Below are 26535 nucleotides of genomic sequence, written 5' to 3' on the forward strand. Positions count from 1 at the left end.
TTTGTCAGGCATGACCTCCCTTTACTAAATCTGAGAAAGATGTCAAAGGCTTCTTTATTTCATTTGAAAAATTAGCTGGGCAGATGGAGTGTTCTGAGGATTTATGGGTAATGCCAGTTCAGACTAAACTGGTAGGCAGAGTTAGTGAGGTATTTGTCGTGCTGTCAGATGAGGGGGTCAAGAGATTATGCAGAGATCAAACAGGCTATTTTAAGTGCTAATGAATTGGTACCAGAAGTACATAGACAGTGGTTCAGAAACATAAAGAAGGAACCATGTCAGACCTATTTTGAGTTCAAAAGAATTTTGATGCATGGGTGTGGGCCTTAAAAATAGGTAAAAACAACGATCACAGATGCTGGAAACCAGATTCTGGATTAGAGGTGTTGGAAAAGCACAGCAGTTCAGGCAGCATCCAAGGAGCAGTAAAATTGACGTTTCGGGCAAAAGTCCTTCATCAGGAATACAGGCAGAGTGCCTGAAGGGTGGAGAGATAAATGAGAGGAGGGTGGGGGTGGGGAGAAAGTAGCATAGAGTACAATAGGTGAGTGGGGGAGGGGATAAAGGTGATAGGTCAGAGAGGAGGACAGAGTGGATAGGGGGAAAAGAATATAGGCAGGTAGGACAAGTCACGGGGACGGTGCTGAGCTGGAAGTTTGGAACTGGGGTGAGGTGGGGGGAGGGGAAATTAGGAAACTGTTGAAGTCTACATTGATGCCCTGGGGTTGAAGTGTTCCGAGGCGGAAGATGAGGCGTTCTTCCTCCAGGCGTCGGGTGGTGAGGAAGCAGCATTGAAGGAGGCCCAGGACCTCTATGTCCTCAGCAGAGTGGGAGGGGGAGTTGAAACGTTGGGCCACAGGGCGGTGTGGTTGATTGGTGCAGATGTCCCAGAGATGTTCCCTAAAGCACTCTGCTAGGAGGCGTCCAGTCTCCCCAATGTAGAGGAGACCGCATCGGGAGCAACAGATACAATAAATGATATTGGTGGATGTGCAGGTAAAACTTTGATGGATGTGGAAGGCTCCTTTAGGGCCTTGGATAGAGGTGAGGGAGGAGGTGTGGGCGCAGGTTTTGTAATTCCTGCAGTGGCAGGGGAAGGTGCCAGGACGGGAGGGTGGATTGTAGGGGGGAGTGGACCTGACCAAGTAGACATAGAGGGAACGGTCTTTGCGGAAGGCGGAAAGGGGTGGGGAAGGAAATATATCCCTGGTGGTGGGGTCTTTTTGGAGGTGGCAGAAATGATTTGGTTTATGCGAAGTTTGGTGGAAGGTGAGCACCAGGGGCGTTCTGTCCTTGTTACGGTTGGAGGGATGGGGTCTGAGGGCGGAGGTGCGGGATGTGGATGAGATGCGTTGGAGGGCATCTTTAACCACCTGGGAAGGGAAATTGCGGTCTCTAAAGAAGGAGGCCATCTGGTGTGTTCTGTGGTGGAACTGGTCCTCCTGGGAGCAGATCTGGCGGAAGTGGAGGAATTGGGAACACGGGATGGCATTTTTGCAAGAGGTAGGGTGGGAAGAGGTGTAATCCAGGTAGCTGTAGGAGTCGGTGGGTTTGTAAAAAATGTCGATGTCAAGTTGGTCGTCATTAATGGAGATGGAGAGGTCCAGGAAGGGGAGGGAGGTGTCAGAGATGGTCCAGGTAAATTTAAGGTCAGGGTGGAATGTGTTGGTGAAGTTGATGAATTGCTCAACCTCCTCGCGGGAGTACAAGGTGGCGCCAATGCAGTCATCGATGTAGTGGAGCAAGAGGTGGGGAGTGGTGCCGGTCTAATTACGGAAGATGGACCGTTCTACGTAGCCAACAAAGAGACAGGCATAGCTGGGGCCCATACGGGTGCCCATAGCTACCCCTTTGGTTTGGAGGAAGTGGGAGGATTTGAAGGAGAAATTGTTAAAAGTGTGGACCAGTTCGGCCAAACGAATGAGTGTGTCAGTGGAAGGGTACTGTTGGGGACATTGGAAGAGGATGAAATGGAGGGCTTGCAGGCCCTGGTCATAGCGGATGGAGGTGTAGAGGGACTGGATATCCATGGTGAAGATGAGGCATTGGGGCCGGTGAAACCGAAGTCTTGGAGGAAGTGGAGGGCGTGGGTGGTGTCTCGAATGTATGTGGGGAGTTCCTGGACTAGGGGAGATAGGACAATGTCGAGGTAGGTAGAAATGAGTTCAGTGGGGCAGAAGCAGGCTGAGACAATGGGTCGGCCAGGGTGGTCAGGCTTGTGGATCTTGGGAAGGAGGTAGAACCGGGCAGTGCGGGGTACCCGGACTATGAGGTTGGAAGCTGTGGGTGGGAGATCTCCTGAAGTGATGAGGTTCTGAATGGTCTGGGAGATGATGGTTTGGTGAGGGGGGGATGGGGTCATGGTTTAAAATAGATAAGACCTATGAGGCTCTAAGAGAGATTGTTCTGCTGGAGGAGTTTAAAATTCACCTGGATGAACAGAAATTTCAGGAAGTGGAAAGGGCAGCAGAATTAGCAGATGAATACATGTTGGTGCATAAGACAAGCTTCCGGCCAGAATTTCATCCTGAAAGGGATAGAAGTTGGGAGAAGGGGGCATCCTACACCATGAAACAAAGGATAGAGAGCACTGGTATTGGTTTACCACACGTTAAAAAAGAAGCCCAAGAAGGTGGAGACGAGGTGAAAGGCCTCAGGTGTTTCCACTGTGTTAAAGTGGGACACGTAAGTCACAGTGCTGGTCGTTAAAGAAAGACACTGTGGGAAAAGATGTGGTAAAAGAGACTAAGCCAGTGGCATTAGTGGAAGTAGTAAAGGAAACCCCAAGAAGAGCCGAAGAGCTGCAGGAGAGTGCACATCCTATGCAAGGGCTGGGTATGGAGTTACTGCCTGATCTCCATAAAGAATTTGCTTCTGTGGGTAACACTGGGGAGGACAAGAAGTTAGAATTTTGAGAGATACAGGATCTAACCAGTCTGTAATAGTAAGAGATGAGTGAATTTGCACTCTTTCTGATCTGTCACCAGTGTGTTAAGTTGTGGAATAGATGGACAGAAATTTAGCATTCCGCTATGTAAGATCAGATTGGAGTGCCAACTCAAGACTGGGGAAGTTACAGTGGGAGTGATTGAGTGTCAGTTCCGGGAATCCAGTTTGTTCTTGGGAATGCTTTAGCAAGGTCCAATGTGGGAGTGACACCCCTTGAGTAGAGAAGCCTGAGGAAGATCAAGAAACTGAGGAGTTAGAAGAAAAATATCCTGGTATTTTCCCAGACTGTGTCGTAGCAAGATCCCATTATCATAAGTCACAGCGTGAATGAAAAACTAAAGAGAAAGATGAAGGAGTTGAGGTTCAGTTAGCGGACATCCTGTTTGATGTAATGGTGCAGAAAAAACCTGAACAGGCAGAGAGTCAAACAGAAGTGTTTAGTCCTGAAAGGCTAAGAGACTTGCAACAGCAAGACAAGATGATAAAAGATATATATGTGGATGCGTACTCTAAAAAGGAGGCAGAGAATATTCCGGAGGGTTATTATCGGGAAGATAGAATCCTAAGACGAAAATGGAGACCAAGGCAGATCAGTGCAGAGGAGAAATGGGCCAAAGTGTATCAGATTGTATTGCCGGTAGCTTACAGTCAGGAAGTGTTATTGGTAGCCCCTGAACTACCTGTAGGAGGTCGCTTTGGTGTATGAAAGACTCAGGCTAAGGTACAAAAACATGATTATTGGCTTGGAACTCACAAGGATGTGGTTAACTTTTGCCATACGTGTCATGCATGTCAAATGGTAGGTAAGTCACAGGCGGTAATAAAAATCAGCATCTTTGTTGCCAATTCCCACATTCGAAGAATCTTCCATGCGGGTTATAATTGACTATGTAGGCTCCCTCCCGAAAACTAAAAGTAGGAACCAGTACTTGTTAACCATAATGGATGTGTCTACCAGATCTCTGGAGGCAATTCCATTGTGGAATATTAAGGCAAAAAAGGTGGTAGAGGAGTAAGTAGCTTTCTTCACGTGGTATGGGCTACCAGAGAGATTCAGTCAGACCAAGGGTCACATTTTACTGCTTGGCTGTTTAAGGAGGTTACGGATAGCTTAGGTGTACAGCACTTTAAATCAAGTATCTATCATCCTGAATCCCAGGTAGCTTTAGAAAGGTGGTATCAGACCATGAAGACATGTTGAGAGCATATTGTCAGGATTACTTCAATGATTGGGATAAAGGTATCCCATTCGTATTTTTTGCCATTAGAGATGCCCCAAATGAATCTACTCAGTTTACTTCCTTCGAGTTAATATTCGGGCACGAAGTGAGAGGCCCTTTGAAATAAATTAAAGAGAAGTTGACAGGTCCAAAGTCGGAAATCTCACACTTAGATATATATCGGAGGTGAGTTATCTAAACAGCACCTAAAGAATTAGCAGAGGGGTTTGCCCTGTGTTGTAACATAATCTCTAGGATTTTGACAAAAGTGTTTAGTCCTGAAAGGCTAAGGGACTTCCAACAGCCAGACAAGAAAAGATATATATGTGGATACATACTCCAAAAAGGAAGCAGAGAATATTCCTGAGGATCATGATCTGAAAGATAGAATCCTAAGACGGAAATAGAGACCATGGCAGAGGAGAAATGGGCCAAAGTGCACCAGATTGTGTGGTAACACCACTGAATACCAGGGGTAGTGGTTAGATTGTTTCTTATTTGTGATGGTCATAGCCTGGCATTTGTGTGCTGGGAATGTTACTTGTCACTTGTCACCCCAAGCTCGGATATTGCCCAGCACTTGTTGCATTCGAACATGGACTACTTCAGTATCTGAGGAGTCACAAATGAATAAAGAAAAAGTACTGAGGATGACAGACTTGGAGGTGCAGGTGTTGGACAGGGGTGGACAAAATTAAAAATTACACAACACCAGGTTATCGTCCAATTGATTTATTTGGAAGTACTAGCTTTTAGAGCGCCATTCCTTCATTAGGTGGTTATGGAGGTTAAGATCATGTTCACAGAATTTATAGCCAAAGGACTCCAGTGTGATACAGTAAACAATCTTAGATTAAAACTTTCATCTTTTGTAAAGGAAAATGCTGGTTTCTGGATGACAGAAAAAAGTTTGCAGAGGAATATAGATGGGTTAAGCATGTGGGCAGAACCTTGGCAGATGGAATATAATATGGGAAAATGTGAGAATATGCACTTTGGCAGGAAGAGTTGAGGAGCTGAATACTATTGAAATGAAGGAAGACCAGAAAGCTACATCACAGAAGGATCTGAGAGTCCTCATCCATGAACCACAAAAACTAAGCATCCAACTTCATCAGGTAATAGGAACAGTAAATGCAAGGTTGTCCTTCATTTCAAAGTAAATGGAATATAAAAGTAGGGAAGTTTTGCTAAAACCCCATATAAGGCACTGGATGTGCTACAGCTAGAATACTGGATCTATCCCAGAATACTGATGGATGTAAAAGAGTACATTTCGGGAGCCTTGTCCTAAATCTTTGTGTCCTCTTGAGTCACAGGAAAGGTTTCACAGGTCAGGAGAATAGCCAATGTTGTTAAAAAGGCCAACAGGGTTACTCTGAGAAATTACAGGCTGGTGAGTCTTATGTTAGTGAAATTACTGGAGAAGATTCTCAGGGACTGGGTTTACTCAATTTGGAAAAATATGGACTTATTAGCAATAGGCAGCATGGCTTTGTGTGGGGAAAGTTGTGTCTCACAAATGTGATTTATATTTTTGAGGGAGTGAAAAAGATGATTGATGATGGTAGTGTGATGGATGTTGTCTACATAGGCTTTACTAAGGCCTTTGACAAGGTTCTTCATGATAGGCGGATACAGGTGAAGTCACATGGGATTCACTAGTGACATTAACACAGAACTGGCTTGGTCATAGAAGACAGACACTAACAGTGGAAAGGTGTTTTTCTGACTGGAGATGTGACTATTGGTGTTCTGCAGGGATCAGTGCTGGGAGCCCTGTTGTTTTTAATATATTTATGTAAACGACTTGTAGGAGAATGTAGGTGGCCTAATTATCTGTAGATGATAAAAAAAATTAGAAGAGCAGCAGATAGTGAGGAATATTGCCAGAGGATATGGCAGGATATTAATAGGCTGGAGACTTGAACTGAAAAATGCCAGATGGAATTGCAAGATGATGCATTTTGGAAGATCTAATGCAGGAAGGAAGTATACAGTAGATGAGAGAATCCTTAGACGCATTAACATGCAGAGGGATCTAAGCATACACATGTACAGGTCCCTGAAAATGGCAACACAAGTGGATATGGTGGTCAAAAAAGCATATGGCATGCTTGCCTTCAAAGGCCAGGTACAGAGGATAAAAAGTTAGCAAGTCATGTTCTAGCTGTATAGATCTTTAGTTGGGCCACATTTGGAATATAGCTTATAGTACTGATCTCCACAGTATCAAAAGCTTGTGGAGACTTTGGAGATGGTACAGAAAAGATTTAACAGAATGTTGACTGGTTTGGAGGCTATTAGCTACGAGGTGAAGTGGTCAAACTTGATTTGCTTTCCCTTTAATGCTAGAGGTTGAGGTTACAAAATTATGACAGCACGAAAAGGAGAGATAGTCAGAGTCATTTTCTCAATGTAGAAATGTCAATTACTCAGTGACATCAAGGTAAAAGGTGGAAAGGTTTAAAGGAAGTGTGACAGGCAAGTCTTTTAGTTGGGTTAAGTGCCTGGAAGTCACTACCAGAGGAGCTGGTAGAACCAGATAATGTGACAAATACATGAACAGTCCAGGAATAGAGGGATGTGGACTTGTAGAGGCAAAGATTTATAGGTTAAAAATGTGTCATTTATCAGCTAGGGCTTTCTGGGCTGAAGGGCCATTTCCTGTGGTGTAGTGTTCCTTGTTCTTTTGTTCTCTAACAGTTTTTGGACCTTTATCTAAAGAAATATACACTGGCCATTGGAATCAGTTCAGAGAAGATTCATAAGGCTGATATCATGATTGGAGGGACTGCTTTTTTAAGGAGAGGTTCAGTCTGTACTCATTGGATTAGAAGAATGAAAGGTAACCTTATTTAAACACACAAGATTCTGAGGGGATTTGACAGAGTAGATGCGGACAGTTTAGTTTCCCTTGTCACACAGTCTAAGACCAGAGGGCTTAATCTCACAATAAGTGGCTGTACATTTAAAACAGAGATGAGGAAGAATTTCTTCTCTCAGAAGGAAGTGAATCTGTGGAATTCTTATCACAGAAGGCTGTTGAGGCTGAGTGTTCAAGTATATCTAATGATGGAATAAACAGATTTTTAATCTGTAAAATAAATCAAGGGTTAGAGGGAAAACACAGGATAGTGGAGATGAAGATTATCAGATCAGTTCATGAGCTCAGTGACTGGCACAGACTTGATAGGCTGCAGGACCTACTTCTGCTCCTTTGTCTTATGGTCTCATTACTGTTGAAGAGTACAGTTAGCAAATTCACTGTTAAAAGATTTAACATCTAAATGAATTAATTAAAAAGATTACAGGTGAGAGGGCAAGTGATGTGTCGCAGTTGTAATATGTTAGAGCTGGTGGACACCGGTGCAATAAACAGTAACCACATCTGCACTAAGAGGAACTTCAACTCATACTTAACAAGTTGAAAGCTGAGTTACAGACACTGTCACATATCAGGAAAGAGAGGAGTCACCTGGACAATGCTTAAGAGACATTCATACCCTTTTGATTAAATACATCAGATTTGGTCCATGGTTGGGTAGGGATGTGACTGTGACTGAGACAGGTATTGGGATCCACAATTTAGCGTTGGAGGAGCTTCAGCAAAACTAAAACCTATCTAGATTCTATCATGTTATGGTTTCTTTTATTCAAAGATCATTTCACATTACACATTGCTAAATCCAAATAGCTGGATCCCTGGTTGGAAAAGCAACAGAATCTTGTAAAAAAGTAAAAAAAAAAGCAAATGCCTGAAATCTGAAATAAAAACAAAAATTATTGGAGAAACTCAGCAGCTCTGGCAGTTTCTGTGAAGAGAAAGTAGCTAACATTTCAGGTTCTGTGACCCTTCTTTAGAAGGTTATGCTGAAGGTGCTATTGGGAGAGGTGGAGCAGTAAAGGGCAAGCGGTGATGGAGCCAGTGACAGTACAGCAGTTGGCAAAGGTCAACCTGCCAGAATATTTTTACAGTGCATAATATGTGGTTGAATGTCCCAAGGAGCATTATCAAATAAAATTTCACATTGAGACACACATAAATAGATGTTAGGTCAAGCTAACCAAAGTCTTGCTCAAGGTAGCACATTATATGAGGTGTGTTAAAGTGACAGTGGTTGAGCTAAGGAGGTTCAGGGTTGGATTTCTTGAAAAAAGTAATGAAACTATGACTGCTTGTTGATTATCCTCTAACCGTAAGAGATAGGCCACTAAGATGAATAGGAATTTCTTCAGACAAACCGTGATGAATCTTTGGATTTCTCCACTCAGCAGGGCTGCGAAAGATCTGACCTTGCATTAAGTTCAAGCTGTAAAACTCTAATTTTCTTAATTTTAAATAAAGAAGATATGAAGGTACTGTGGAAAACGATCCTGAGGTAGAGATCAGTCATAATCCAGTTGAACAGCGGAGGCTCCAGATGCCCAATGTTCTCCATGTTGCTCTCGTTTGCCATGTGCCTCACTCCATTACCACACGGCATCATTTGTACTTTGCATGTACACGTTCTGAAGATGAATTGGTATTAGTTTATCAAAATCTGACAATAAAACTATCTATTATAGAGAGAACACCTTCATTTCACTGAGATCCACACCCTCATGACTCGGAATTCAGACACAAAATCGCGCCAACATGGGTCAATCAAGCGCATGCGCCGGGACGGCACGCTGCGGTGCACGGGCCTTGAAGAACCGCGTGTGACTTGGGAAAGGTAGACCAGCGCATGCGCTGAAGAACAGGTGTGACGTCAAGGCGTCAGGCCATGTGCATGCGCTAGAGGGTTGGCGCGACGCCCCTGTGAGCACGTGCGTTAATATAAAATGAACTAATGCCGACCCTGCAAACCTGAAACAAAACAAAATTGAAAAATGCTTGGGAGATTGAACAGGTCTTGGCAGCATCTGCAGTGGGAGTACAAGGGTTAGCTTTTGGAGCCCATACCTACCATTCTTCGCAAAAATGGCTGCAGAGTTTCTCCAACAATTTCGGTTTATTTGAGGGCGAGGGGGCGAAGGTTGAATGACACATGCGCGACACTCCTCCTTGGGGAGGAGGGGAGCAGTGGATTGGGTTTGGACAAGAAGCTTGGGTTTGGGTGACTTGGGGCAGGGCTGTTGAGGGATGAGGTTGGGAAGAAGGTTGGCGATTGTGGTGGCAGTTGGGAAGTGCTGCTGGGTTTGGGAAAGGCAATGGGTGTTGGCAGTGGAAGGGAATGTGGGAGTTAAGTTTTGGGTGCTGATCGGGTTTGGGGGTATAGACATTGAGGTTTGGGGGACTGGTGCTGGGATGAGGAGTGTTGGTTATTGAGGTTCGAGATATGGGTGTTGGGGTTAGGAGAGTGGATGTGGATGTTGATATTTGGGATATGGGTATTGAGCTTTGGGGATGGGTGTTAGGAGTGGGGGAAAGATGTGGAGATTTGGGGATGGGTGTTGGATTGGAGAGGGTATGTTGGAATTGGGGAAAGGGTGTGGGTATTCAGGCTTGGGGGGCTGGTGTTGGGAGTGGGGAAAGGGGTATGGGTACTGAGATTTGAGGGATTGGTGTTGGATTCGGGGAGGGGTGTGGGTATTGAGGTTTGTGGGATATGTGTTGGGAGTGGGGAATATTGAGGTTTGGGGGACGAGTGCGGGGATGGAGTATGCGTGTTAAGGTTTAGATTATATTAGATTACCTACAGTGTGGAAACAGGCCCGTCGACCTACACCAAGTCCACACCGACCCGCCGAAGCGCAACCCACCCATACCCCTACACTTACCCCTTCACCTAACACTACGGGCAATTTAGCGTGGCCAATTCACCTGACCTGCACATCTTTGGACTGTGGGAGGAAACCGGAGCACTCGGAGAAAACCCACGCAGACACGGGGAGAATGTGCAAACTCCACACAGTCAGTCACCTGAGGCGGGAATTGCTGTGAGGCAGCAGTGCAAACCACTGTGCCACCGTGCCGCCCATGGGGACAGGTGTTCGGAGTGGGGATAGGGGTATGTTGAGGTTTGGGGGACGGGTGTTCAGAGTGGGGATAGGGGTATGTTGAGGTTTGGGGGACGGATGCGGGGTGTGGGGATAGGCATATACGGTGGGCGGCACGGTGGCACTGCTGCCTCACAGCGCCAGAGACCCGGGTTCAACTCCTGCCTCAGGCGACTCTCTGTGTGGAGTTTGCACATTCTCTCCGTGTCTGCGTGGGTTTCCTCTGGGTGCTCCGGTTTCCTCCCACAGTCCAAAAATGTGCAGGTTAGGTGAATTGGCCATGCTAAATTGCCCGTAGTGTTAGGTGAAGGGGTAAACGTAGGAGTATGGGTCTGGGTGGTATACGCTTCGGCGGGTCGGTGTGGACTTGTTGGGCCGAAGGGCCTATTTCCACACTGTAAGTAATCTAATCTAATCTACGTGTTAAGGTTTGGGGACGGGTGTTGGCAGTGGGGATAGGGGTAGGCGTGTTAAGGTGTTGGGAGTGGGGAAAGTGGTATATGTGTTTGGGGGATTGGTGTTGGTTTGAGGGTGGAGAAAGTGTATTCAACGTATGCGCTCGACGGCAAAAGGCGCGCGAAGATCGTGTTTGCGCGCGCAGTATGTGGGGCGGGAAGGTGTGGGGGGCGGGGCTGGGTGGGGAGGGAAAGGCGATGGAGGGGCGGGGCTGGGTGGCGTCAGTTGGGCCACGCTTTGTTTTGCTTTGTTGCGAGGTGGAGGGGGAGGGGCGAATGGGTGTGACCGCGCAGGCGCGAAGCCCGGGTGGTAACGGCTGCCAGGCGGACAAAAGTAAACAGGCGACGTCGAGGTGGTTTGTCCGGAGGCTGAGGCGGCCGCATGTGTGAGGCTTCAAATTGATCCCAGGCCCGCCCTCACACCCCCCTCCTCTCATCCCTGACTGAACGGAAAACAAAAACACCCCAACAAACTGGCGAGGTCTTGAAACCCTATTCTGCCCTCGCGAGTTAACGGTAACGTGTTATTTTTAATTGGAAGGAAGGACAGCGGCGGGGAGAGAGAGTGAGGACGGCCTCCGCCGCCGCCCCTTGGACCGCGGAGACATGCACTCGACCTGTCAGAGGCCCGTGGCCACCTACCCCGACAAAACTGGCGAGCAGGTGGAGAAGGAGCTGCATGATGGCCTGGAGGATGGCAAGGAGCGTTTCAAGGATCTCAATGACCGCTTCGCCAAGTACATCAACAACACCATCCTCAGTCTCATGCGCAAGAACAAGGATCTGCTCGCCGAGCTCAAGCTGGCCGAGAAGGAGGAGAACTGCCGCGTCGAGGCCATCTTCCAGAAGGCCAGGTCCGACCTGAAGCTCCGGCTGGAGGAACAGCAGAAGGAACTCAACTGCCTCAAAGCAGATAAGGAGAAGTACAAGAAGAGGTCGGTGAGCCCCTGGCTGGGAGCAGACAAAGTTCTGGATTGGGGTCTGGTAGAGAGAGTCGGCGATGGGGAGCCAAGGTGGAAACCCTGGTGCCAAGAGAGTTTCTAATCCAGTAACCACTGACCTTTCAAAAATTTAAAAGTCATACGACACCAAGCCATTGTCCAACAAGTCTATTTGGAACTACAAGCTTTTGGAGCACTCCTCCTTTGGCATGTACTTACAGATAAACCTGTTGGACTATAACCTGGTGTTGTGTGATTTTTAACTTTGTTCACCCCAGTCCAACACCGGCATCTCCATATCATGGCTTTCAAAAATCAGTTCTAACCATTGACCCTTCACTCCAACTCATTCCTAAGCAATGCCGTAGATGTCGTTTTATCCCTCATTCTCTGCCCCGACTTAATCCTAACCACTGATCTTTCACCCCCTGTAGAATCGTAATCACTGAGTCTTTGCCCCAAATCGATCCTAACCACTAATGCTCCTCACTCGACGATTAACTGGACTGACATTCGCAGTGTGGTATAGAAGGCGAGTTGGGAGATGTCATCCTCCTGGTTAGAATGTTAAACTGAACCCTGAGGCCCATGACTGAGTCATTAAAATTTCCGTGGCACTGTTTCAAAGTACTTGAGTTAGCTGCTGTGTTCTGATCAATATTTAGGCTTTCTTCATCATCATTTATCTCTGGTCATTGTCATATCAATGCCTTTTGGGAGTTTGAGGGTGTGCATTCATTGTCATGTTTCCTAAATTACAATAGTAATTACACTTCAAAAAATGTTTCCTATTTTGTAAAGTGCATTGACACGACAATGGTCTTGAGTCTTTCTTCAATTAATCCTAAACGACTGATCCTAACTCTTTACGACTGAATCCCAACTTCTAACCTTAGCCATTGACAAAACCTTTCAATCACATTCTCCTAACTTTAACCACAATCCTAAGCCTAACACCCATAATTTATCTGTAACTCCTAACCATAGAATTCCCTAATCCTAAAATACTAATTTAAGATCTGAACCCAAATAATAAAACCTCAAACACGTTGGTAGGGAGCACACAGCTGGCATTAGTAGTGTCATTAGTGATTGTGACATCAAGGATGATGCAGGTTATTAAAGTGACGATTTAAAGATGCACCTAGTGTGGGACACTCTTAGTGCAAGATCATGCTCTATGACTCCATGTAAATTAGATTATTTCTTCATAGAGCACAGAAGAGGCCCCTTAGCCCATCGATTTGGCACCCAGCTCCATTTAATCTTATAGGCAGAAGTGTGTACTGCAGATTCTGGAGATTAGAGTCAACGTTGGAGTGGCGCTGGAAAAGCACAACAGGTCAGCATCCGAGGAGCAGGAAAAGCGACGTTTCAGGCAAAAGCCCTTCATCAGGATTTTGCCCGAAACATCGATTTTCCTGCTCCTTGGATACTGCCTGACCTGCTGTGCTTTTCCAGCACCACTCTAATCTTGACTCTATTTAATTTTGTACCTCGTTGAAAATGTAAATTCATTGCCAAGTTCACAGGGATCCAGGAATTTGGTGAAATCAGCAATCAGTTTAACCAATGACATTCAGTATTTGAGTGCTTAACAAAGTTCTGGAATGGCAGCTTGGATAAAATACCACAATTTCATACAGACAAAATATAGTTCTAAGTTTTTTGCCATTGGAACGTTTCAGGCAAACATATGGAAAAGGTGACCACAAACCCATGCTTCAGATTGAAGATATCTTTAATTCATGTGTTCTGGAATCAGCATGGTGATGTGTGAACCAAAGAATTCGTGGGATAACACCTAACATGGAGAAGGAAATTTAATATGAAATTTACTTCAAAATAGAATCAGAAACAAAAAGAAAGGGTGAAGCATTATAAAGGAGATGGGTAAGATGGGTGGGAAACAAATAACATCAGAATAAGGGTAGTTCAAATATAGAAGGGATAAAGTTTGGGTGAAGATTTGTAGCTCGGGTGCTCGTTGTTGTGGTTCTGTTCGCCGAGCTGGAAATTTTTGTTGCAAACGTTTCGTCCCCTGTCTAGGTGTAACGACTTTTGGCGCGCAATTTCTTTCTGTTGTGCGCGTCTGTAATCATTACCTGGACCATCCTGAATCTGTTCTGTCTGGCTGTGTCTCTGGCTTGTGGATTGTTGACTGGCGGTCTGTATCTGACACATGGTGGAAGGATTCGATTCTTTCGGCATTCATGCAGGAACCGGAGTTGTTCGTATGTGGCGCTTAGGCGGTTAGCGCAGGATTCCCATTTCCTGGCTTGTCTTAGCGTCTCTCGCCCATAGGTGTTCAAAGTTTGGATGAAGATTTGTAGCTCGGGTGCTCGTTGTTGTGGTTCTGTTCGCCGAGCTGGAAATTTTTGTCGCAAACGTTTCGTCCCCTGTCTACAACAAACTATCCTTAGTAGCCACACACGCAGACGACAAGCAATATGAATTCGACTGGTACAACACTACCATTATAGGGCAAGCCAAACAAAGAACAGCCAGGGAATTCCTAGAAGCATGCCACTCATCCACAAACTCCATCAACAAACATATCGACCTGGACCCAATATACCGGCCACTACAGCGGACAGCTGAAACTGACAACCGGAAGCGGCAGGGACAGGCCACTATAAATGCCGGAGGAAACACCACAGAAGCGCTTCACAGGAGGCTCCCAAGCACTGAGGATGTCACCGAGACAGGGGATGAAACGTTTGCAACAAAAATTTCCAGCTCGGCGAACAGAACCACAACATAGAAGGGATAAGATTGTTTAGTATATTTAAGAGAGATTCAGAATTTTGATCTTTTGCAACTTAGGGTGATAAGGCGCAGCAGGAAAATATGAGGAAAATGTATGACAATCTAAGATAACCAACAGGAAACAAAGAGTGGGGATAAATTAGTACTTTTCTGGTTGGCAATTAGTGACGAGTGCTGTCCCTCAGGGATCAGTGTTGGGAACACAATTCACAATTTGCATTGAAGATTTGGAGTTGGGGACAATGTGGACTGTGTCAAAATTTGTAGATGAAACTAAAATGAGTGGTAGAGCAAAGTGTACAGAGGACTGTGAATCATTGCAAAGGGTCTTAGATAGTTTAAGTGAGTGGGCAAAGGTCTGACAGATGGAGTACAATTTTAACAAATGTGAAGCCAACCATTTTGGTAGGAATAACAGTAAAAAGAGCTATTGCTTGAATGGTAAGAAATCGCAGCAATCTGCTGTGCAGAAGTACCAGAGTGTCCTTGTGCATGAATCACAGAAAGTTGGTCTGTAGGTACAACAGGTAATTAAGAAGGCAAATGGAAGTTTGTCCTCCATTGCTAAAGGGATTGAGTTTAAAAAGCAGGGAGGTTATGTTGCAGCTATATAGCATGCTGGTGAGGCCACATCTGGAGTACTGTGTGCAGTTTTGGTTTCCTTACTTGAGAAAGGATGTACTGATGGTGCAAGAAGGGGTGTAGAGGAGGTTCACTAGGTTGATTTTGAGTTGAGGGAGTTGGCTTATGAGGAGATACTGAGTAGACTGGAATTATATTCATTGGAATTTGGAAGAATGAGGGGAGATCTTCTAGAAGATCTAGGACAAGAGGGCATAGTCTCAAGATTAGAGGGAGCAGATTTAGGATTGAATTGAGAAGAAACTTCTTCACCCAGAGGGTTGTGAATCTATGGAATTCCCTGCTCAGTGAAATGGTTAAGGCTCCCTCAGTAAATGTTTTTAAAGCTAAGATAGGTAATTTTCTGAACAGTAAAGGAATTAAGGGTTATGGTGAGAGGGCGGGTAAGTGAAGCTGAGGCCATGAAAAGATTAGCCATGATCTTATTGAATGGTGAAGCAGGCTCAAAGCACAGATGGCCCACTCCTGCTCCTATTTCATATGTTATTATGTTCATCGGGTTTGGAGTGTATATAAGACCATAAGACACAGAAGCAGAAATTAGACCGTTCAGCCCATTGAGTCTGCTCTGCCTTTCAGTCATGGCTGATAAGTTTATTAACCCCATTTACCCGCTTTCTCCTTGATCCCCTTAACAATCAAGTACCTATCTATCTCAGTCTTAAATATACTCAGTGACCTGGCCTCCACATCCTACTGTGGCAATGAATTCCATTGATTCACCACGCTTTGGCTGAAGAAGTTTCCCCTTATCTCCCTTCCAAAAGGTCTTTCCTTAACTCTAAGGCTATGCTCTAGGTCCTAGTCTCTTCTACCAGTGGAAACGTCTTCCCAATGTCCACTCTGTCCAGGCCATTCAATATACTGTATGTTTCAATTAGATCCCCCCCATTCTTCTAAACTCTTATCGAGTGTAAATCCAGAGTCCTCAAACATTCCTTATATATTAACCTTTTCATTCTTGGGACCATTCTCGTGAACCTCTTTGAACATGCTCTAGGGCTTGTGGGGCCCAAACCTTCCTGAGGTTTGGGCCCCACAACTGCGCACAGTACTCCAGATGTGATCTGATCAGAGCTTTATAGAGCCTCAGAGGTGCATCCCTGCTTTTATATTCAAATCCTTTCAAAATAAGTGCCATCATTGCATATGCCTTCCTAACTATTGATTCAGTCTGCAAGGTTACCTTGAGAGAATCCTGGACTAAAACTCCCAACTCTCTTTGCACTTCAGACTTTTGAATTTTCTCCCCATTTAGAAAATATTCTATGCCTGTATTCTTCCTACCAAAGTGCACAATCTCACGCTTTCCAATGTTGTGTTCCATCTGCCATTTGTTTGCCCACTCTAGTAATCTGTTCAAATCCTTCCGCAGCCTCCACATCTCATCAGTGCTACCTGTCCCTGTATTGTCTGCAAACCTAACCAGAATGCCATCAGTTCCTTCATCTAGATTGTTAATTTATTAAGTGAAAAGTTGTGGTCCAAACACTGAGCCGTGCGGAGCACTGGCTGCCATCCTGAGAAGGACCTTCTTAATCCCCACTCTCTCTACTTTCTGCCAGACAGCCAAGCTTCTATCTATGCTAACACGTTGTTGCTAACGCCATTGGCCCTTCTCTTACTCAGCAACCTCGTGTGCGACATCTTGTCAAAGGCTTTCTTGAAGGCCAGGTAGATAACTGCCATTGGCTGTCCCTTGCTCTAACCTGCTCATTACTTCCTCAAAGATTTCTAGCAGATTTGTCAGACATGACCTCTCCTTGAAGAAACTCTACTGACTTTGCTCTATTTTGCCAAGTATTCAGAAATGTCATCCTTCGCAATGGATTCTGGGATCTTACCTATGACCGAGATTGGGCTAATTGGTCTGTAATTTTCTGTCTTTTGCCTTACTCCCTTTTTAAATAGGGGTGCCATGTCAGCAATTTTCCAGTTCTCTGGGACCCTCCCTGATTCTAGTGCTTCCTGAAAGATCACCACTATGCCTTTCCTATCAATGTATTTATCCAAATGCCTTTTAAATGTTGTTAATGTACCCACCTCAACCACTTCCACTGCCAGCTCAATCCATGTGCATACCACCCTCTGTGTGAAAAAGTTGCCCCTCAGGTTCCCTTTTATTCTTTCCCCTCTAACCTTAAACTGATGCCCTGTAGTGCTTTATTCCCCAGCCCTGGAAAGAATGCTGAGTGCATTCACCCTATCCATGCCTCTCATGATCTTATACATTTCTTCTATAAGATTCCCCCCTCAGTCTCCTGTGCTCTAAAGAAAAATGTCCTAGCTTGTCCAAACTCTCCCTTTAGCTCAGAGTCCAGGTAAATTTCTTCTGCACTCTCTACAGTTTAATAACATCCTTCCTACAGGAAGGTGACTAAAACTAAACACAATATTCCAAGTGCGAGGTTCTATACAACTTCAACATAATTTCTCAGTGCCCAGACCGATGATGGCCAGTATGCCAAAAGCCGCCTTCACTGCACTGTCCACCTGTGACTCCACTTTCAGAGAATTGCACACTCGAACTCTGTCTCTTTGTTAAAGTGTAGATTTGAGACGGCTCAGGGAAGCCCTTGTGGACTCAGACCTGTATGCCTCTCTCATGGTTCGTCCCAGAGAGCGTACTGTTTGGTGGTATGGAATAAAACAGCTCTTACAGTTTAGTTTAATTTTAATCATTCCTTTCATTTAGTAATAGCATCACATAGATATAACACTGATATCTATAAACCAGACTAACTGGATTCTCATAATCCAGGAGAGTAAAACATCAGCTCTTCGAGAGCCCTGGCAGGCTACTCTGTCATACCATCAAAAACAGACTGCTTTTATACACACATTTACAAAGGCGTTATTGTCACAAACACAAAAGTTAACAAAAGCACTGCATGTTCTGAACTAGACAAGTAATAGCGAAGGACAATAATTCGAGAGAGAAATTAATTTGATACCCTGTTTTGTTCTGAGATCAGAATTAAACGTTGTTTATTAATTTCACAAAGGAACAGCTGTGAATGTTATCACTCAGTGTTTTGTTTATACAGATTTGCTGATGTTAAGGCAACTGTTCTTAATTATCCTATCTTCCCTGCCATATCGTTTTATAGTATGCAACAAATTCAAAATTACATTTTCGTCCAAATGTTTAAGGACAACATTGAAGGCTATAAACTTTCTCACTTCTGCTCCACTACACTCCTTAACGCCCTCCCATTTACCATGAAATTCCGACCTTGATTTGCATTTCCAACATACGTGACCTCACACTTATCTCTATTAAATGTCATTTACCATTTCTTGGCCCACTTTCCTAGCTGATCAAAGTCCTGCTACATTCTCATCCAAATCATTGATATAGATAAAAAAACAGCAATGGACTGTGCACCAACCCCTGAGGCACTCCACTAGTCACAGGCCTCTAGTCCGATAAGCATCCTTCTCTTATTGCCTTGATGGTAGGAAGCTGATGGTAATTGCGATTCCAATTTGGCAGCTCCCCTAGGATTCCATGCGATCTAACCTTCCAGAGCAGCCTACCATGTGGAACTTTATCAAAGACCATGCTGAAATCCATTTAGACGATGTCTACCGCCCTGTCCTCATCAGCCTCTGTGGTCAAGAACATAAAACAGTACAGCACAGTACAGGCACTTTAGCCCTTGATGTTGTGCCAACCTTTTATCCTACTCTAAGATCAAACCAACCGACATACCCTTCATTTTACTATCATCCATGTGTCTATCCAAGAGTCGCTTATATGTCCCTAATGTATCTGACTCTACTACCACTGCTGGTAGTGCATTCCACACACCCACCACTCTGTGTAAAGGACCCATTACACTGACATCTCTCCTAAACCTTCCTCCAATCACCTGAAATTATGCCCCGGCTTGATAGCCATTTCCACCCTGGGAGAAAGTCTCTAGTTATTCGCTCTATCTATGCCTCTCCTCGTCTTGTACACCTCTGCCAAGTCACCTCTCATCCTTCTTTGCTCCAGTGAGAAAAACCCTAACTCCTTCAACCTTTGTTACGAATCCCTTTAGTCCAGGCAGCATCCTGGTAAATCTCCTGTGCACCCTATCTTAAGCTTTCACATCCTTCCTATAATGAGGCGTCCAGAACTGAACACAATATTCCAAGTAAGCTGTAACTGGAGCTTTATAGAGCTGCAGCATAACCTCGCGGCTCTTAAACTCAATCCTCCTGCTAATGAAAGCCAACACACCATACGCCTTCTTAACGCCCTAATCAACTTGGGTGGTAATTTTGATGGATCTATGGATGTGGACCCCAAGATCCTCTGTTCCTCCACACTGCCAAGAATCCTACCTTTAAACCTGTATTCTGCATTCAAATTCAACCTTCCAAAATGAATGATTTCACACTTTTCTGGGTTGAATGCCATCTGCCACTTCTCAGCTGTGTTCTGCATCCTGTCAATGTCCCGTTGCAACGTACAACAGCCCTCCATACTATCCACCACTCCACCAACCTTCGTGCCATTGGCAAACTTACTAACCCACCCTTCTACTTTTCAAGCAATCATTTATAAAAATCACAAAATGCAGAGGTCCCAGAACAGATCCCTGTAGAACACTACTGGTCACTGAGCTGTAGGCTGAATACTTTCCGTCAGCTACCACACTCTGTCTTCTATGGGCCAGCTAATTTAGTATCCAGGCAGCTAAATTTCTTTGTATCCCATGCCTCCTTACTTTCTGAATGAGCCTGCCAAGGGAAACCTTATCAAACGCCTTTATCTATGTATACTACATCCATTGCTCTACCTTTATCAATGTGTTTTGTCAGATCCTCAATGAATTCAATAAGGATTGTGAGGCATGACCTGCTGCTCTCACAGCCATGCTGACTATCTCTAATCAAGCTATGCTTTTTCAAATAATCATAAATCCTGTCTCTCACAATCCTCTCCAATAATTTGCCCAACACTGACATAAGACTGACTGGTCTGTAATTCCCAGGGTTATCCATATTCCCTTTCTTGAACAAGAGAATAACATTTACCACCCTCCAATCATCTGGAACTACTCCAATAGACAATGATGAGACACAGATTATTACCAAAAACACAGCAATCCCTTCCTGCAGTAACATTGGGTATATGCCATCTGGCCTACGCTTTTCAAAGTTTCCAGCATATCCTCTTCTTAACATCAACCTGTTTGAACATATCAGCCTGTTTCATGCTGTCCTCACAAATGACAAGGTTCCTCTCAGTAGTGAATATTGAAGCAAAGTATTTCTTAAGGACCTTCCCTACTACCTCCGACTCCAGGCACAAGTTCCCTCCACTATCCCTCAGTTTGCCCATCCTCTTGTTCCTCACATAAGTGTAGAATGCCTTGGGGTTTTCCTTCATCCTACCTGCCAAGGCAGTTTTTATGCCACCTCTAGCTTTCCTAAGTCCAATCTTCAGTTCCTTCCTGGCTACCTCTGGAGCCCTGTCTGATTCTTGCTTCCTCAACCTTAAAGATTATAGAATCCTTACAGTGTGGAAACGGGGCGGGAAGATAGTTACTCAAGGCTGGAATTGAACCCGGGTCCTTGGCATTGTGAGGTAGCAGTGCTAACCACTGAGCCACTGTGCCACTCATATGTAAACTTCCTCCTTCATCTTGACTAGATATTCCACATTTCTTGTCATGCAAGGTTCTTTCACCTTTCAATCCCTTCCTTGCCTCAGTGGGAAAAACCTAACTAGCACTCGTAGCTATACACTCTCCTTATTTTTGTCATGCATCTCCCTGAGTATACCTGATCCCAATTTATGCTCCACAGTTCCTGCCTAATAGCATTGTAAATCCCCCTCCCTCAATTAAATACTTTCCTATACCATCTCCTAACCCTCTCCATGACTATAGTAAAGGTCCGGGAGTTGTGATCACTATCACTGAAATGTTCTCCCGCCGAGAGATCTGACACCTGACCTGGTTCGTTGCCAAGCACCAAAACCAGTATGGCCCCCTCTCTAGTCCCCCTATCTACATATCTACACACCTAACAAAATCTGCTCCGTCCAAACTATTTGCAGTAAGGAGGTTCCAGTCAATATTAGGGAAGTTGACAACAACCCTGTTACTTCTGCACCCTTCTGAAATCTGCGTGCCAAACTGCTCCTTTGTGTTTCTGTTGCTATTGGAGGGTCTATGGAAAACTCCCATTAAGCAACTGCTTCTTTCCTGTTTCTGAGTTCCACACATAATGACTCCGTAAACAAACCTCTCTCGATTACCTCCCTTTCCACTGCTCTTATACTACTACCTGATTAATAGTGCCATTCCTCTATCTCCTTTATTTCCCCCACTTCCTTTGAAACATCTAAAGCCCAGAACATCCAACAACCATTCTGACTCTGTGATATCCAAGTCTCTGTAATGGCCACAACATTGTGACAACATGGTCACTTCATCAAAGAACTGTAACAAGTTTGTGAGGCATGATCTCCCATGCACAAAGCTATGCTGACTGCTCCTAATCAAACCCTGTTTTTCCAAATGCATGTATAACTTATCTCTCAGAATCTTCTCAATTAACCTAGCCACTACAGATTTTAAGGCTTACTAGCCTCTGGTTCCCAGATTTTTCTTTGCAGCCCTCCTTGAATAAGGGCACAACATTCGCTACCCTACAGTCTTCAGGGAACTCACCCATGGTTAACGATGCAAAAATATCAGCCAGCACCCCCATAATGTCTTCTCTAGCCTCATGCAGTGTTCTTGGATATATCTAGTCAGGACCAAGAGATTTATCCACCTTCATGCATTCTAGTATGTCCAAGACCACCACCAACTGTGATATGGACTGTCCACAAGATATCCCCACTAACTTCCTCAAGTTCCCAATTTTTCATGTCTTTCTCCACAGTAAACAAAGGAGAAATATTCAATGATGACCGTGCCCGTCTCCTGCGGCTCTACACATACATGTTAGTTTGCCCTCGTAGTTGGTCTTTTCTGTCTATTCTCTTTTAGTCCTCCTTTGCTGGATTCTGAATTTACCCCAGTCTTTGAGGCTATCACTGACGTCGACCTTATATGTTTTTCTTTCAACTTAATACTCTCCATGACTTCCTTGGTTCGCCATGATTGGCTTATCCCTCTGAGACTTTCCTTCTTATTGGGACTTTTCTTTTTGCTGAATTGCCTCCTTAATGTCTGCCACTGCTTTCTTACTGTCCAGAAGACCACAAGATACAGGAGCAGAAGTAAGCCATTTGTGCCATTGAGTCTGCTCTGCTATTCGATCCTGGCTGATGTTTCTCAACCTTATTCCCCTTCCTTCTCCCTGTAATCCTTGATTGTCCTTACTAAACATAGAGTCATAGAGATGTACAACATGGAAACTGACCCTTTGGTCCAACTCGTTCATGCCGACCAGATATCCTGACCTAATCTAGTCCCATTTACTAGCGCTTGGCTCTTATTCCTCTAAACCCATACCCATCCAGGTCCTTTTAAATACTGTATTTGTACCAGCTTCTGGATCAGTGGTGCTGGAAGAGCACAGCAATTCAGGCAGCATCCGACGAGCAGCAAAATTGACGTTTCGGGCAAAAGCCCTTCATCAGGAATAAAGGCAGAGAGCCTGAAGCGTGGAGAGATAAGCTAGAGGAGGGTGGGGAGAAAGTAGCATAGAGTACAATAGGTGAGTGGGGGAGGAGATGAAGGTGATAGGTCAGGGAGGAGAGGGCGGAGTGGATAGGTGGAAAAGGAGCTAGGCAGGTCGGACAAGTCCGGACAAGTCAAGGGGACAGTGCGGAGCTGGAAGTTTGAAACTAGGATGAGGTAGGGGAAGGGGAAAGGAGGAAGCTGTTGAAGTCCACATTGATGCCCTGGGGTTGAAGTGTTCCGAGGCGGAAGATGAGGCGTTCTTCCTCCAGGCGTCTGGTGGTAAGGGAGAGGCGGTGAAGGAGGCCCAGGACCTCCATGTCCTCGGCAGAGTGGGCGGTGTGGTTGATTGGTGCGGGTCTCCCGGAGATGTTCCCTAAAGATGTTCCCTAAAGCATGGTGGGCGGCACGGTGGCACAGTGGTTAGCACTGCTGCCTCACAGCGCCAGAGACCCGGGTTCAATTCCCGCCTCAGGCGACTGACTGTGTGGAGTTTGCACGTACTCCCCGTGTCTGCGTGGGTTTCCTCCGGGTGCTCCGGTTTCCTCCCACAGTCCAAAGATGTGCAGGGTCAGGTGAATTGGCCATGCTAAATTGCCCGTAGTGTTAGGTAAGGGGTAAATGTAGGGGTATGGGCGGGTTTCGCTTTGGCGGGTCGGTGTGGACTTGTTGGGCCGAAGGGCCTGTTTCCACACTGTAATCTAATCTAAATCTAAAAAAAAAAGCGCTCTGCTAGGAGGCGTCCAGTCTCCCCAATGTAGAGGAGACCGCATCGGGAGCAATGGACACAATAAATGATATTAGTGGATGTGCAAGTAAAACTTTGGATGTGGAAGGCTCCTTTAAGGCCTTGGATAGAGGTGAGGGAGGAGGTGTGGGCGCAGGTTTTACAGTGCCTGCGGTGGCAGGGGAAAGTGCCAAGATGGAAGGGTGGGTTGTAGGGGGACGTGGACCTGACCAGGTAGTCACGGAGGGAACGGCCTTTGCGGAAGGCGGAAAGAGGTGGGAAGGGAAATATATCCCTGGTGGTGGGGTCTGTTTGGAGGTGGCGGAAATGTCGGCGGATGATTTGGTTTATGCCAAGGTTGGTAGGTGAGCACCAGGGGCGTTCTGACCTTGTTACGGTTGGAGGGGTGGGGTCTGAGGGCGGAGGTGGGGGACGTGGACGAGATGCGTTGGAGGGCATCTTTAACCATGTGGGAAGGGAAATTGCGGTCTCTAAAGAAGGAGGCCATCTGGTGTGTTCTGTGGTGGAACTGGTCCTCCTGGGAGCAGATAAGGCAGAGGAATTGGGAATACGGGATGGCTTTTTTGCAGGAGGTAGGGTGGGAAGAGGTGTAATCCAGGTAGCTGTGGGAGCCGGTGGGTTTGTAAAAAATGTCAGTGTCAAGTCGGTCGTCATTAATGGAGATGGAGAGGTCCAGGAAGGGGAGGGAGGTGTCAGAAATGGTCCAGATAAATTTAAGGTCAGGGTGGAATGTGTTGGTGAAGTTGATGAATTGCTCAACCTCCTCGCGGGAGCACGAGGTGGCGCCAATGCAGTCATAAATGTAGCGGAGGAAGAGGTGGGGAGTGGTGCCGGTGTAATTACGGAAGATGGACCGTTCTACGTAGCCAACAAAGAGACAGGCATAGCTGGGGCCCATACGTGTGCCCATGGCTACCCCTTTGGTCTGGAGGCAGTGGGAGGATTCAAAGGAGAAATTGTTAAGGCTGAGGACCGGTTCGGCCAAACGAATGAGAGTGTCGGTGGAAGGGTACTGTTGGGGACGTCTGGAGAGGAAAAAACGGAGGGCTTGGAGGCCCTGGTCATGGTGGATGGAGGTGTAGAGGGATTGGATATCCATGGTGAAGATGAGGCGTTGGGGGCCGGTGAAACGGAAATCTTGGAGCAGGTGGAGGGCGTGGGTGGTGTCTCGAACGTATGTAGGGAGTTCCTGGACTTTGTGGGGGGGTGTATAGGACAGTGTCGAGGTAGGTAGAGATGAGTTCAGTGGGGCAGGAGCATGCTGAGACAATGTGTCAGCCAGGGTGGTCAGGCTTGTGGTTCTTGGGAAGGAAGTAGAACCGGACAGTGCGGGGTTCCCGGACTATGAGGTTGGAAGCTGTGGGTGGGAGATCTCCTGAGGTGATGAGGTTCTGTATGGTCTGGGAGATGATGGTTTGGTGATGGGGGGTGGGGTCATGGTCGAGGGGGCAGTAGGAAGAGGTGTCCTCGAGTTGACGTTTGGCTTCAGTGGTGTAGAGGTCAGTGCGCCAGACTACCACTGCGCCCCCTTTATCCGCTGGCTTGAATGTGAGGTTGGGATTGGAGCAGAGGGATTGGAGGGCTGCGCGTTGTGAGGGTGAGAGGTTGGAGTGGGGGAGAGAGGTAGACAGGTTGAGGCGGTTAATGTCCCGGCGGCAGTTGGAAATGAAGAGGTCAAGGGCAGGTAATAGGCCAGCGCGGGGTGTCCAGGTGGATGCAGTGTGTTGGAGGTGGGCAAAGGGGTCCTCAGAAGGTGGGCGGGAGTCCTGATTGTGAAAGTAAGCTCGGAAGCGGAGGCGACGGAAGAATTATTCGACGTCACGGCGTGTATTAAATTCATTGATGCGTGGACAGAGGGGGATGAAGGTGAGTCCTTTGCTGAGGACTGATCGTTCGTCCTCAGTGAGGGGAAGGTCTGGAGGGATGGTGAAAACTCGGCAGGGCTGGGAGCTGGGATCTGGTGTGGGTGTAGAGCTGGGAGTGGGGTCGGAGCCAGTACCTGGAGTGGGTGTGATGGTGGGGGGAATGGGGGTGGAGTCATGAGCAGGGGTAGTGTTCCCCTCGGGGTTCTGGGGTGTGGGGATAGTGACTGGGGTCTATGGGGGGCATGTCAGCAGAATGCAGGTGAGGCGCTGGTGGGGGCGGAAGTGGTGGTGACAACGGCAGTAGGGGTGGCGGAAGTCACTGAGCATATGGCATCAGCGATGATGTGAGGGGCGGAAGTGATGTCACGTGTGATGCATGAGGAATTGTGAGGGGTGGAAGTGGTTGTGGGAGTGGCCATGATGGGGGCGGAAGTGACATCATCAATCAGCGGGGGGTGGCAGCTGCTTCAGCCGCATGGCTAATGGCGGAATAGGTTCCGAGGCCAGGGGAATCTTCTGGAATGTTTGAGGAGCACTGGTTATGGAGGTGGGTTGATAAAAATTTGTTGTACTTACAGTTTTTGATGTTTGAGATGGAATTGAAATACTGTTTGATGAGTGTATGAATTCTCCTGAGGATGTAGTACAGAGTGGGTCCTTTGCAATTCTGAGAGACCAATTGTTAAAGTTCACTTGAGAATGCAATTTCTTAAAAAGGTTTTGCAATTTACATATGAAAGAAGTGAAACCAACGTGGTCATTCTAACCGATGAGAAACTTAAACAATCAAGGTATTTTTCAATCTATAATTTCAGTTCCATCACGCTGTAAACATTTGCTATAAATTCTACGTCTTAGAATCATGTACTCCACAACCACCTGGTGAAGAAGCAGTACTCTGAAAGCTAGTGCTTCCAGTTAAACCTATAATCTATAAACTGGACTATAACCTGTTGTTGTGATTTTTAACTTTTTAGAATTGATAATACCTCCTCCTTACTAACCTCAATCCTCTCAAGTCTAATATCCCGTATCTCAGTCTTCTCTACAATATTCTCCTTTTCCTGAGTGAAAACAGATGAGAAATATTTGTTTAGCACCTCTCCGAGGAATAAGTGAGCAAAATCTAAATGCTAAGCTGGTAAGAGAACCCGCAGAAAGCAGACACGAGTGAATTGACGGCACGGTGGCTCAGTGGTTAGTACTGCTATCTCGCAGTACCAGGGTCCCAAGTTCGATTCCAGCTTTGGACTGTGTGGAGTTTGCACATTCTCCCCGTATCTGTGTGGAGTTTGCACATTCTCCCCGTGTCTGCGTGGGTTTCCTC

General features: G+C 45.9%; 1 protein-coding gene across 1 annotated transcript in view; it reads left to right on the forward strand.

The window, feature by feature from the left end:
- The first annotated feature begins 10978 nt into the window (after positions 1-10978).
- LOC122552049 (desmin-like) overlaps positions 10979-26535 on the forward strand; it is a 159422-nt gene continuing 143865 nt past the window's right edge. The window contains exon 1 of the mRNA XM_087988631.1: positions 10979-11544. Coding sequence (XP_087844757.1) covers positions 11216-11544 — 329 coding nt within the window. The 5' untranslated portion in view covers positions 10979-11215. The remainder of the gene's footprint in view (positions 11545-26535) is intronic.

This window comes from Chiloscyllium plagiosum, unplaced genomic scaffold (assembly GCF_037043375.1).
Source record: "Chiloscyllium plagiosum isolate Xiang-an unplaced genomic scaffold, Cpla_swu_hap1 HiC_scaffold_7, whole genome shotgun sequence".
In the NCBI taxonomy this organism is placed as follows: Eukaryota; Metazoa; Chordata; class Chondrichthyes; order Orectolobiformes; family Hemiscylliidae; genus Chiloscyllium; species Chiloscyllium plagiosum.